We start from the raw sequence: 12,864 nt of genomic DNA on the forward strand, positions 1-12,864 counted from the left end.
TAATTGATTGTAAAAAAAGTAATAATATAATCTGTATTTGTAATTTCAAATAATTTTAGCATGGTAAATGGTAAAAGAAAGGTAAAGATGGAAATAAAATATGCTGAGACTTGCTTTTTTGAAAAATAGGGTATAAATGTTGGTTAACTAAAGTCTTTGACAGAAAAATCTGTTTAAATATATACATTAAAAATTCAAGGATAATCACAAAATTTAAAAAAAGATTAAATAAATAGTTTCCAAGTCACCTGCAGTGGGGAAGGGGAAGACTACACCAAATAAAACATGATTACTGCAACAAAAGACAAGAAAAGAAAAAAAACAGGAAACATGTTAAATAAAAAATATAAACTTATTAGATAGTAATATGTATAAATGGATTAAATTCTTTAGAAGGCCAAGACTTATCTAAAACTAAACAAGACAAATAGGTTGAAAATAAAGAATTGGAAAAAGACCTACAGTTGCTTGTTTCTATAATGTGTATTAGCTCATATGCAATTAGTTAATAGGCAAATGATAGTAGAATATTACAGAAGTTGCACTGGTTTATACAAAATTTTTCCCAGTATATTAATGTTTTGGTATACAAAATAATAGCAGTTAAAAATAAGATACATCATCATAACTAAATTAGCAATTAGAAGAAGAATGCAGTCTTGTAACATGATGCTCATTTACTCCATGTTCCTCTTAGCTCAGCTGTCTCCACAACTCAGCATGAGGAATGGGTAGTGACTACTAGTAGAATTTTTTTCGGGATAATGAAATGTTCTAAAATTAGATTATGGTGATGGTTGCACAACTCTGTAAACATGCAAAAAACAAAAAACACCACATTGAATTATACATTCTGAGTGGGTGAACTTTATGGTCCATAAATTGTATTTCAATAAAGCCACTTTTCAAAAAAAAAAAAAAAAAAAAAGGAAAGAAAAAGAAGAGTTATAAAACCTGAATAGATCAATAACTATATGATAATTTGAAAAGATAACTAAAAACCTACTCTTATAAAAAGCATCCAAACTAAATAATTTTACAGAAATCTCCTTAGAAAAAGAGGGAAAAAGAGATAAGGAAATGACCAACCAATTTTCAAAAGAGATTCACCTAACAAGAAGCACCAGCCATCTTTACTATTACAAATGTTTGGAAAAACCTAATTATGATGACCTGAAGAACCAAAACTACCTTTTATGATCTTAAGAATTGAGTTTTCAAACTGAGTCTTGCTCTTTAAAGAACAATAATTGTGAGCTTTGTGTGGGATTTATCCAGAAGATCCGGAAGATCTCTTATCTGGAAGACCCAATTGGTACAAAACAAATGACTTGTAAGAAGTTTGAAAAAAGGCACTACTAAGCTTTTTCCAGATAGCATTGGGAAAACATTTTGCAGTCTGTTTATCCTTTCCATGATAGATTTAACAGAAATCTAACACTCTAAAGAAGCCCAAATTTAAATTGTAGAAACTAATGTAGCTATATAGGAAAGGCAATAGAAAGTCTATTAAAATAATTCACTCCAATAGAAAATTTTAAAGAGAAAAAATCATAATCTATTATGATTTATTATGATCTATTATGCTAATAGATATTGAAATGTATTAATAAAATTAAATTTCCTTGCAAACTGCATCAAATCTCCATGTTCTTATTGTTTTTAGGGGTAAAATATATTCCTTTTCTACTTACAATGGAAAGACAATGTCCTGGACAGCTTCGAAGTGACAAGTTGCAATGAGAGTCTCTTTGAAATCTGTGAAGTTGACACGATAAATGTGTGATTCTTCTGTTCCTACAAAAAACTGGTGTCCTTCTCCTCGAAGTGTGATAGAAGTGATGCCACCTTGTAACTGGAGTTTCCTTTAAGGAGAAAAAAAAGGTGAAGTAGATTCACTTAATCAATGATTATTAACCATCTGAAGTGTTACAGAGGTTACAAATCAGGCATATGACCTGGGACATGCCTTCAAGGTGAGAAAGTTGGAAAAGCAGACAATATTGGGTACCCAGGGTCAGCAAAGGGAGAAGCAAGCATAGGTTACAATGCTCAGGAAATCTTCATCAGTGAGATGGTCTGAAATGGGTTGTGCAACATGGTAGGATTTGGATAAAGAAAATGTTCCAGGCAGGCATATGGGCACAGATGACCATGGCAATTAAATACTCATTAATTCCATTTCTGGGAAATAATCCTAAATTTTGGGGTGGGAGGAAATATCTTTATGTCAAAAGATGTTATTATAACTTTATTTAAAAGGGTGAAAAGTTGGAAGCAACCTAAATATCTAATTGTAACAAAGTGATTAAATGATCTATGGGACAGCAATTCAAAGAATATTTGCTTAGCCATTAAAATCATAAAATATTATGGAGTGTATATACATATATTTTACCACATAATTAAAAAATTATATAGTAATTATATAGAAAATGCTTATAATGTTTACATTAACTAAAATCAGAATATAAAATTTTATATACAAAATAGGTATAATTATTTTATAAATTATATGAATAATACATACAAGAAGAAATAAAAGTTTAATCATGGCTATCTTCATCAGAACTTTCAGGGATTATTTTATCTTCTCCCACTTTACAAATCTCTCTGCTCTCCAAATGTTAGTAAGTATAAACTTTAAAAAAAAAAAAAAAAATATATAAATGAACGTGGTCCTAGAAACCCAACCTTCTATGCAACTTATTTAGTTTTGACAATAAGAAGTCAATAGGTGTTCTTGGGGAAGGAATCAACATGGGAAATACAGTATTTTACAAAGACTCATGTGTTGGTGGAAGACAAACCTTGTAGTAATTGCTTTGAGTCTAATTACTTTCATTACAATGGGAACAGTTATGCATTTAAAAAAAAGGCTAAAAATTAGGGGGTTAAATCGCTAGCTATTAGGGAAATGCAAATCAAAACCACAATGAGATACCATCTCACACCTGTTAGAATAGCTATAATCAGCAGGACAAGTAATAACAAAAGGTGGAGAGGATGTGGAGAAAAAGGAACCCTCATGTACTGCTGGTGGGACTGCAAATTGGTACAGCCACTATGGAAAACAGTATGGAGGTTCCTCAAAAAAACTAAGAATGAATTGACCGAACATATGATCCAGTAATCCCTCTACTGGCTATTTACCCCACAGACTTGAAAACCCATATCCAAAAAGATATTTGAGGGCTGATGTTCATAGCAGCATTATTCACAGTGGCCAGGACATGGAAGATACCAAAGTGTCCTATGATAGATGATTGGCTAAAGAAGCTGTGGTACAAATATATAATGGAATATTACTCAGCCATAAGAAGAGATAAAATACTGCCATTTGTGACAACATGGATGGACCTCATCTATGTTACTGAGTGAAATAAGCCAGAAAGAAAACATTGAAAATCACATGGTATCACTTATATGTGGGATATAAACCTAAAAGCAACAAATAAGCAGGACAAACAAAGATTCATACACTATAGATTAGTGGTTACCAGAGGACTATAGGGTAGTGGTTACTAGTGGGGTGAGGGAGGAGGGGGGAGGTAGACAGGGTAAAGGGGGTTAAATATATGGTAGCTGAAGGAAACTGGACTTTGGATGGTAAACACACAAGAGAATAAACAGATGTCAAATGATAATGTACACCTGAAAATTATGTAATTGTATTAACCAATGTTACCCCAATAAACTTAATAAAAAATTTTTTAAAATACATAAAATAAAATTAGGAGGTTAATGTTCTATTATCACTGTATGTATCCGGAATCTACCCGATATTGTTCTTAAGTTTCCTCCCTCCCTTTTTCCCCTTCATAAAAGCACACAACTGGTCTCAATAAGATCTTTCTTGAGCAATGATCTTATTTCCTGATCTTAATAATATCTTTTCTGAATACTGAATTTAAAATTGCAACCTGTCCCTGCACCTCTTTAAACCCTAATCCCACTACTCTACATCCTACTTCATTTATCTCCATTGTTCTCATCACCTTTTACTACTATGTACTTTACTTGTTTATTATGTTTTTTCTCCTCCTAGAATATAAGCTCTGTGGGGGCAGGGATTTCTTATTTTTTGTTTACTTTGTTCATTGATGTCCCAAGCACCCAGAATAGTCCCTGGTACATATTCTTGGAATAGATTCGTTTGAATAAAGACACTGATGTTCATTTCTACAATGCATATGCAACTACTCCTGGCTCCTTTAGAGCTACCAGAGGCCATATGGACGATGAGTAGGGGGAATCTGGCTTTTGTTGAAGCTAAATTCAAGTTCTGCCCCTGCTCCTCTGTGAAGTGTCATTCCTGACCTTGCCATCCCAACAAGATCACTCCTTTCTCTGATCTTTACAAAATCCATGATATATTTATATGTTTTACTTTATCTGGACCATGAGGTGTTTGTATATAATAGGGACTTTTTACTTTATCCTTAAACCTGACTGTAAGTTCTGGGAAAGCAAAAATCAAATCTTATTTTATTTTTAAATAGCATCTAGCACATTGGTTTGGATGGAGGAGGTACTCAATAAGAACTTGTTGACAATGTATAAAGTTTTATTTTATTTTAATTAGGTCATGAAAAGTACATAGCATAGTATCTAGTACATAGAAACAGTAAATGTTTGCTATTTCTATCAAAACTTATATTCAAATGCATTAACTACTAGCAAAGTGCCTAGAATATAATAGGTACCCATTGCATAATAGATTTCATTGAATAAACCAATTGTGAAAGTTTGCATTTTGAGGTTATTTGTTGGATAAGTTTAAAACAGCATATTCCCTCTGTTATGGCTCAATGTATTAGCTAAATAAAAATTTATGTATCTATTAGAAGAGCAGTATTCCCCTGAATAATAGTGGACTACTTTGGTTTTATTCAACATAAGCCACTGTCTTTTCATTGGCAAAGAAATTCCATCTATTGTGATTCCAACTACTCATTTTAATAGCAAGATGAGATTGCTTAACAAAATATCACTTTGCCAATATTGTCTAAGTTGCTGGCTTTGAGAAAACCTCCCTCTGGTAGGTCTCTCCCCACAGGGTTGGGAACTTACTTTATGGGTTTGTAGCTGGGGCTTTTACAGAAGATCAGCAATCCAGCACCAGAGCCCACCAACAACCCCACCATCTTCAGGCACTTGATAGCTGACACTCCCTAGGGGTAGAAAAAGCATTAAGAAAAGGGCCTATTAGTTTCATCATTAAGAATCAATGCAGATTTCTGGTCAAAATGGTAGAGTAGGTAAAAGCTGTGCTGGTCTCCTTCCACAATCACATCAAAATTACAACTAAACTACAGAACAACTATCATTAAAAATTGCCTTAAGTCTAGATAAAAAGAAGTCCTATAACTAAGGACATAGAGAAGAAGCCACCTCAAGACTGGTAGGAGGAGTAGAGACATAAAACAAGCTGGTGCCACATTTGTGTGTGGCCTTTAAAAATTGGGAGGAATATCTTGGCTGTGGAGGTCCCCCTGGAGAAGTGAGAGGTCCTGGTCCCAAACCAGCCTATCAAGCCCAGGGTTCCAGTGCTACAAGAGAAGTCCCCACCATTTCTGGCTGTGAAAACCAATGGAGAGTATGACTGAGTGACATGAAGAGGGGCTAGAGTGCCAGGTGCTCCTCTTCGAGGCTCTGTGCCTGGACTTCCTTGCTGACGGACTCACTCACTCTGAGCTCCAGCACTGAACCAGCAGCTTGAAAGGCACCAGGAATATACAGGGAAGAATTGAGTTGTCAGGGCAAGGATAGTGGGGGCAGCTTTCTCCCAGACAGGAGTGCTGGCAGAATCCATTGTTTCTTTGTTGAGCTCTCCCCTCACCCAGTGTGCTAACACAGGCTGCTCCCCCATCTGAGTCTCTATTGACCTGACTAACACTGGTCACCCTACCCTGGTGATTCCCTGACGCCTCAACCCACCCAACTTGCAGGTCTACCTAAGATACTTCCAGTGGCTTTTCCCATACAATCAGTCTGTCTTGACTTCCCTAAAATCTCTCAGAGGTTCACAAGACCCAAATAAGCAGCATCTGACCTCGGCATGCCCCATACCTCTTGCTGAACTGCCCCAAGCCGAGCAGTAGTTGTGCCTGGCCTCTATTCATGGCTTGATCTCTCAAGGCACCAAGCCTAGCACAGTGTTGGCCATCTGTGGCCATCTTTGTGCCTCATGCCAGATGCCTCCAGGCAGGGCACGGGCTGCAGCTGAACTGGCCTCTGGCAGGGCCCCAGAGGTGGCATGCCTCCAGTGTCCACTTCAGATAGAGCCAGAGCACCACACAGCCACCTCTGAGGATGACACACCCAAAGGGCAGACTGGGCAGGCATCAGAGCTCCACTAAAGCAAATCCTGCTCTGCAGGGTAAGCCCCTGCACAACAGCTCCTCTACTATAGCAACCAGCCAGTCCTCACAATAAATTAGTCCAAGAGTCAATCCCTCCCACTGATGTGCAAACCAAGGCTCAACTACAACAAGAGGGCACATACAACCCAAGCAAGGGACATACTTGGAACACCCAGCTCAGGTGATCAAGGAAGACTGTGCCACTGGCCCCATGGGGCACTTACTACATTAGGCTACTCTACTAAAACCAGGAGACATAATAGCCTTACCTAATACATAGAAACTAAAACAAGGAGGCAGCTAAAATGGGGAGAAAAAGAAACATGTCCCAGATGAAATAATAGAACAAAGTTCCATAAAAAGAACTAAAGAAAATGGAGACAAGCAATCTTCCATTGCTATAATGATGCTCAATGATCCCAGTGAGAACTTCAACAAAGAGATAGAAAACATAAAAAAGAACCAGTCAGAAATGAGGAACATAATAACTGAAATAAAGAATACGTTAGAGGGATTCAACAGTAGACTAGATGAAGCAGGGGATCAAATCAGCAATTTAGAAGATAAAGTAGCAAAAAGCACGCAATCAGAACAGCAAAAAAGAAAAAAAAGAAAAAAAGAAGAATGAAAAGAAATGAGAACCGATTTAAGGGGCCTCTGAAGCAACATCAATCATACCAACATTCACATCATAGGGGTACCAGAAGGTCAAGAGAGACAGCAAGGAATTGATAACCTATTTGAAGAAATGACAGAAAACTTCCCCAACCTGGTAAAGAAAATAGACATACAAGCTCAGGAAGTGCAGAGCCCCAAACAAGATGAACCCAAAGAGGCCCACGCCAAGACATAACATCATTTAAAGGCAAATGGTTAAAGACAAAGAGAAAAATCTTAAAAGCAGCAAGAGAAAAGCAGTTAGTTACCTAAAAGAGAGCTCCTATAAGACTTCCAGCTGATTTCTCAACAGAAACTTTGTAGGCCAGAAGGGATTGACGTGAAATATCCAAAGTGATGAAAAGTAAAGACCTACAACCAAGATTACCTCACCCAGAAAAGTTATTATTTAGAATTGAAGGACAGATGAAGAACTTCCCAGTAAGGAAAAGCTAAAGGAGTTCATCATCACCAAACCAGTATTACAAAAAATAAGAGGGCTTTCTTGAAGGAAAAAAAAGAAGAAAATAAATAAATAAATAAAAACTATGAATAATAAAATGGCAATAACTCCATATCTATCCACAATTACTTTAAGTGTAAATGGATTAAGTGCTCCAATTAAAAGATAGTGTGGCTGAATGGATACAAAAATAAGACTCTTACATATGCTGCCTACAAGAGACTCTCTTCAGATCAAGACATGCACAGACTGAAAGTAAGGGCATGGAAAAGATGTTTTATAAGTGGAAACAAACAAACAAAAAGTTGGGTAGCAATACTTACACCAGACAAAATAGACTTTAAAACAAAGGCTATACCAAGAGGCAAAGAAGGACTCAGTAATTCTACTTCTGGATATTTATCCAAAGAAACCAAAAACTCTACTTTGAAGGAACATATGAATCCATATGTTAATTGCAGCATTATTTACAATAACCAAGATATGGAGTCAACCCAGGTATCCACTAATGGATGAATGGATAAAGCAGAGGTGGTACATATATACAATAGACTACTACTCAGCCATGAAAAGGAATGAAATCTTGCCATCTGCAACAACATGGATGGACCTAGAGTGTATTGTGCTGAGTGGAGTAAGTCAGACAGAGAAAGACAAATGCAATATGATTTTACTTACGTGCGGAATCTAAAGAACAAAATAAACAAACAAAACAGAAACAAACTAATAGATAAAAAGATCATGTTGATGGTTGCCAGTGAGGGCGGATGAAGAGGATGGGTAAAAAAGGAAAAGAATTGGTAGTTACAAAATTGTCATAAGGATATGAAGAATAGCATAAGGAATATAATCAATAATATTGTAATAACTATGCACAGTGTCAGATGGGAACTAGATTTATTGGGGTGATGACTTCATAAGTTATATAAATGTGCAATTGCTATGTTGTATACTTGAAACTAATATAATATTATATTTCAACTATAATTGAAAAATAAAAAATTATTTTAAAAAGAATTAATGCATGATCTGACACAAGGGGCATGGCCAGGGACATGTCCTTGTTGCCACACATTGCTTGGATAAGGCTCTTGAAGGTGTTGCCTATGATGCATTCTGAGTATAGTCAAAAGGGCTCAGTGCCAATAATGGGGTTTTGTGCTGGAAGAAGCCCTCTTGGTCCTGCAAGGAGCCAACATGCTTCACCGGACTTATCCCCTTTAAAAACACCTGTCCATTTTGGATATATTAAAAATTAATGCTTTAGATCCACTCAAATAAAGCCAGAGCAGAAGCATAAGCATGGCCATTAGCAACATTAGTTCCTCAGCAGCCACCATTTTCACTTAATTCTTATGATGCAGAGACACCATAATCTATATCCAAAGAAAGCACAGACAGCTCCTTATTGTTTGGTGACTGCATTTTCTGAACTAAAGCATACATCTTACCAGTAATAAAAAATATTTAAATTCAAAGCCACTTTTAAAGTTCAGGGATGTATGATGGCCATTTTATAGCATCCACTGTGAAGTTCTAATTTTAAAATTTGCATGACCAATACCTCATTTAAAAATTCTAATAATAATATAGCAAATTACTTTATAGGCTTATGTCTTAAGTTTTACTATAACAGAACAAATATGTCCTTTCTAGTTATATTAAATTGAATTTTTGCCTATTTTTGTTCAAAAGTAATTTCGTAATATTTGAGAAGAGAAACTAAGAGTCAAGAACATGAAGGCCAGAATTGTATGCTCACCTCTCTTGTACCCTACTCCCAACTCTATACATGCCTCAGGAGAACAACAGGGTGAATGCCTGGCCCATGAGGAAATAGCCCTCATAAATATTTTTAGTATTTGTTCATGGACTTAGGAAAGCAAAGGATGAAGAGCTCAACAGAGCCTCAAAGTTACATAGGTATAATTTCTAAATACGCTTTTTTGAAACTATGATATTCTTCACGTGCCCAGGTTCTGGAGCTAATCTGGCTGATTTCATATCTCAGCTCTACCACTTGCTAGCCATGAGATCTTAAATGGTATGCTCCTCAGTTTCCTCACATGTAAAGCAGGCATAAAAGGGGTACTTATCTCATCAGGAACAAATGAGATAACGCAAAGAAATTGCTTTATGTTATGTCTGACACATAAACATTTATTAAGAATGTACTAGTTTAATGTTATTTTTATGGTCATCATCTTCTCTTTCATTTTAGTGTTGTATGACTCATAGGCCCACTTGAAATCATTTCAATCTTTACCTTTCTAGATGTAGAGCAAATGTTTAAGCAGTTTCAAAATGGGTATTGAGATCATTTGATATTTCAACCAAATGTCTTCAATACTTCCTATTGATTCATATTATAAGAATGCTTTTCCTTCCATTTGTATAAAAGGCATCTTTGAACCATTGCTTTGTGGAATTTACCATCAGATTTGAATAGTTAGGAATTAAAGCATCCCTAGTGCTACTATGCGTAGCACTTAAGTGCCAAAGGTTTGAGGAATGTTAAGATGGACAGCACCTTTTCTGGAGAGGCACTTAGATTCCAAGTGCTAGGAGGCAAAAATATCCAAATCAGTAGTTTTCATGTTGGGTTTTATAGAGTCCTTTGGGGGTGTCTCAAGACTGGCAGGGCTCTCACCCTTGCCGTCTTTTAACCTGATCTGCTTTGCTTTCATCTGTTTAATATATTGAATTCCTCTCCTAAAAAGAATTTGGAAAACATTTATCTAGACTACATCTCGATCTCCTGTGGGATTATTTCTAAACTCTTCTCTACCTGTATTATAGCTTTCTCCCATTCTTATGCATCTCCTTAAAAGCTTGAATTTTAAATGATTATGTTATTAAGAAAAGTCTTGACATTTTCCCAGGAACACAGTGCAATATCTCAAAGCTTCTTGGGAATATCTGCTAAGTGGAAGGTATCTAAGTTAAGTGATGACCATTCGTTCTATTATTATATATGACATAGGCAGGTACACAAGTTTTCAAATTCAAAGTTGAGTAGAAACAACCCTTGTAACTTTCTAGAGGTACTGGAAATAGCAGCATTTACTCTGTAAAATTATCCTCTGATTGTAGGCTTTTTATTTTGGTTAAATATCAAAGCCTCTCACTGAACTGTTGACCAGAATTATTAGGAATTCTGAAAATATAAACAGTAAACAATTTCTAGGTCTTCTCATGACTTATGACACTGGCCAAGTGAGATCTAGTTATTAGGTTAGAAAGGAAAATTATATGTATATATAATTGCATAGCTCAAAGAGTGCACTTCTCTTATACATGGTAACAAGGCTGCCCAAATGCTGGGAACAATGTGGTTCGAAGATGCGAAAAAAAGCTGTGGCTCTGATTCTCTAATAGAGGACGCCTAGGAATACCTTTGCCCTGAACATAAACCAGAGATCAGTTTTTAGAGCAGGAGTTCCCAACCTCCGGTACCGGTCCATGGCCTGTTAGGAACTGGGCTGCATAGCAGGAGGTGAGTGGCTGGTGAGGAGGTGAAGCTTCATCTGTATTTGAAGCTTCATCTGTATTTGCAGCTGCTCTTCAGCACTAGCATCACTGCCTCAGCTCCACTTCAGATCACCAGGTATTAGATTCTTGTAGGAGCACTGGCCCCTAATGCCAGAAAGGTGGGGGACCTCTGGTTTAGTGAACTAGTAAATGTACCTTGCAAATTTAGGTGTGGCCTTAGGTACATCACAGACTTTCTTTTCACACAGACTCTTTCTTAACAAAAGGCTATCTTGTCAGTGGAGGGAAGAAATCACTAGAAAACAGCAGGGCAGAATAGACTTTGATGGCCTCTACTCACCAGGCTGAATTTCTCCTTCACAGGCCCACTGTCTGCCAGAAGTTTAGTCCTAGGGTTCATTTTTAGAATATCTCCACTTGTGGTGCCAAGGTAGAAAAAGCAATCGTCGCTGGCCATCTAGGGAGCAAAGAGAAAAAGTAACCTGAAGACCTGGTTTTCCTCAGTGATGCCTATGAGCCTCCGGGGTCAGGGACAGCATAAGCTTTCTCTGAAACCCCAGGAAGACCTACAAAGGTGCACATGGCTACTTCTATTCCTCAGATCGAGATGTGGGTAAGGACAGTTCAAGACCAAACTCAGAACTGGAGGAAATGTTAGGCTTCATGTAGCCTGTGCATTTCACGTGAAGTCTATTTGTGTATGTCACCTACCCTGCTGGCTCCAACTCTTAAGACTCCTCAATGGGGCTCCTAGGATGAAGGTATACTCCTCCGAAGAGAATATGCATTTGGTTTATCTCATATTTTCCAAAGTCTATATTTGTAAAATGACTTCATTAGACAAGAGAAACAAGTCAATGGAGAATGGAATTATATGAATAAATGTATGAATTCACATTTAAAACATATGAGTAATTCCTCTTAATAGAAGAGACTACATTTCAACAATGAGTCTCATAGTTAGAAACTTTATTTCCAATGGCAGATATAGTGTTAGTGGCATAGAAATGTGCTGTGGGCTCTGAGTGCCTTCTGGCTACCCTGCAGGTTTCTGGTGTCTCATGGCAGCCCAGGTCTGGTGGTGGCTCTGCCAAGACCTGCCTGGAGCCATATCCAGGCAGCTCCTTTCCAACTTCTGAAGGGAGCTCCAGAAGTGAGGTTCTCCTCACCTGTGCCTCCCCAATCAATATCCCATATGTCAGACCTCACCTCCCCACAGCCCATGGCGCGCGCGCGCGCGCGCACACACACACACACACACACACACACACACACACACTTCAGTCAGTATTATTAACAGGAACTTGTACTACTAATTACTTAAAGTGATAGTTACTCAAAGTGATACTTACAGTAATGCACAGGACTATTCTTTTCATCTGTCCTGTTTGGCACTCAGTTGGCCAGATTTTTCTGTTTGGGAGATCCAGTTCCCATACTCGAATTGTCCCACTATAGAACAGAAATTTGCAGTCAAATGGACACCCACTTAACAACCACTTTATCTCTTCTCTGTTTTATGTATTCTCCTGAAGAAGAAGCCAAAGAGAACTAAGTATTTGTGAGGGTTTGTTATAACCTAGTGCTCTACCTAAGATCTTCTTTTCAATCCTCACAACCACTGTTGGGGGAGGTTTTATGATCCCCCACTCTCCAAATGAGAAAAATCAGAGCCTACTATATACAGCAGGGCAAGAATTCACACCTAGCTCTCTCACTTTGAAGTACACACTCTATCCACTAGAGTGATAATAGAAAAACATACAAACAAACAAGGAAACAAATGAGCAAACCAGAGTTCATTAGGTGTCTTTCTTTCAAGGTATTGAATTATGAGGAAATTTTTTAAAGGGAAGAACTTCATTATGGAGAGTCCTGCCTTCAAGG

At 37.2% G+C, this 12,864-nt stretch overlaps 1 protein-coding gene across 2 annotated transcripts in view; it reads right to left on the reverse strand.

Annotated features, from left to right (window-relative positions):
* The window catches only part of CFAP52 (cilia and flagella associated protein 52), a 44,700-nt gene that overhangs the window by 15,999 nt on the left and 15,837 nt on the right, over positions 1-12,864 (reverse strand). For both annotated transcript variants that reach the window (XM_036223595.1, XM_016154660.2), the window contains exons 5-8: positions 12,330-12,429; positions 11,318-11,434; positions 5,074-5,174; positions 1,695-1,865 (exon numbers count right to left, since the gene is read on the reverse strand). In XM_036223595.1, the coding sequence (XP_036079488.1) occupies positions 1,695-1,865; positions 5,074-5,174; positions 11,318-11,434; positions 12,330-12,429 (489 nt within the window). The remainder of the gene's footprint in view (positions 1-1,694; positions 1,866-5,073; positions 5,175-11,317; positions 11,435-12,329; positions 12,430-12,864) is intronic.

The sequence above is a fragment of the Rousettus aegyptiacus genome, unplaced genomic scaffold (assembly GCF_014176215.1).
Source record: "Rousettus aegyptiacus isolate mRouAeg1 unplaced genomic scaffold, mRouAeg1.p scaffold_m13_p_6, whole genome shotgun sequence".
Classification (NCBI taxonomy): Eukaryota; Metazoa; Chordata; class Mammalia; order Chiroptera; family Pteropodidae; genus Rousettus; species Rousettus aegyptiacus.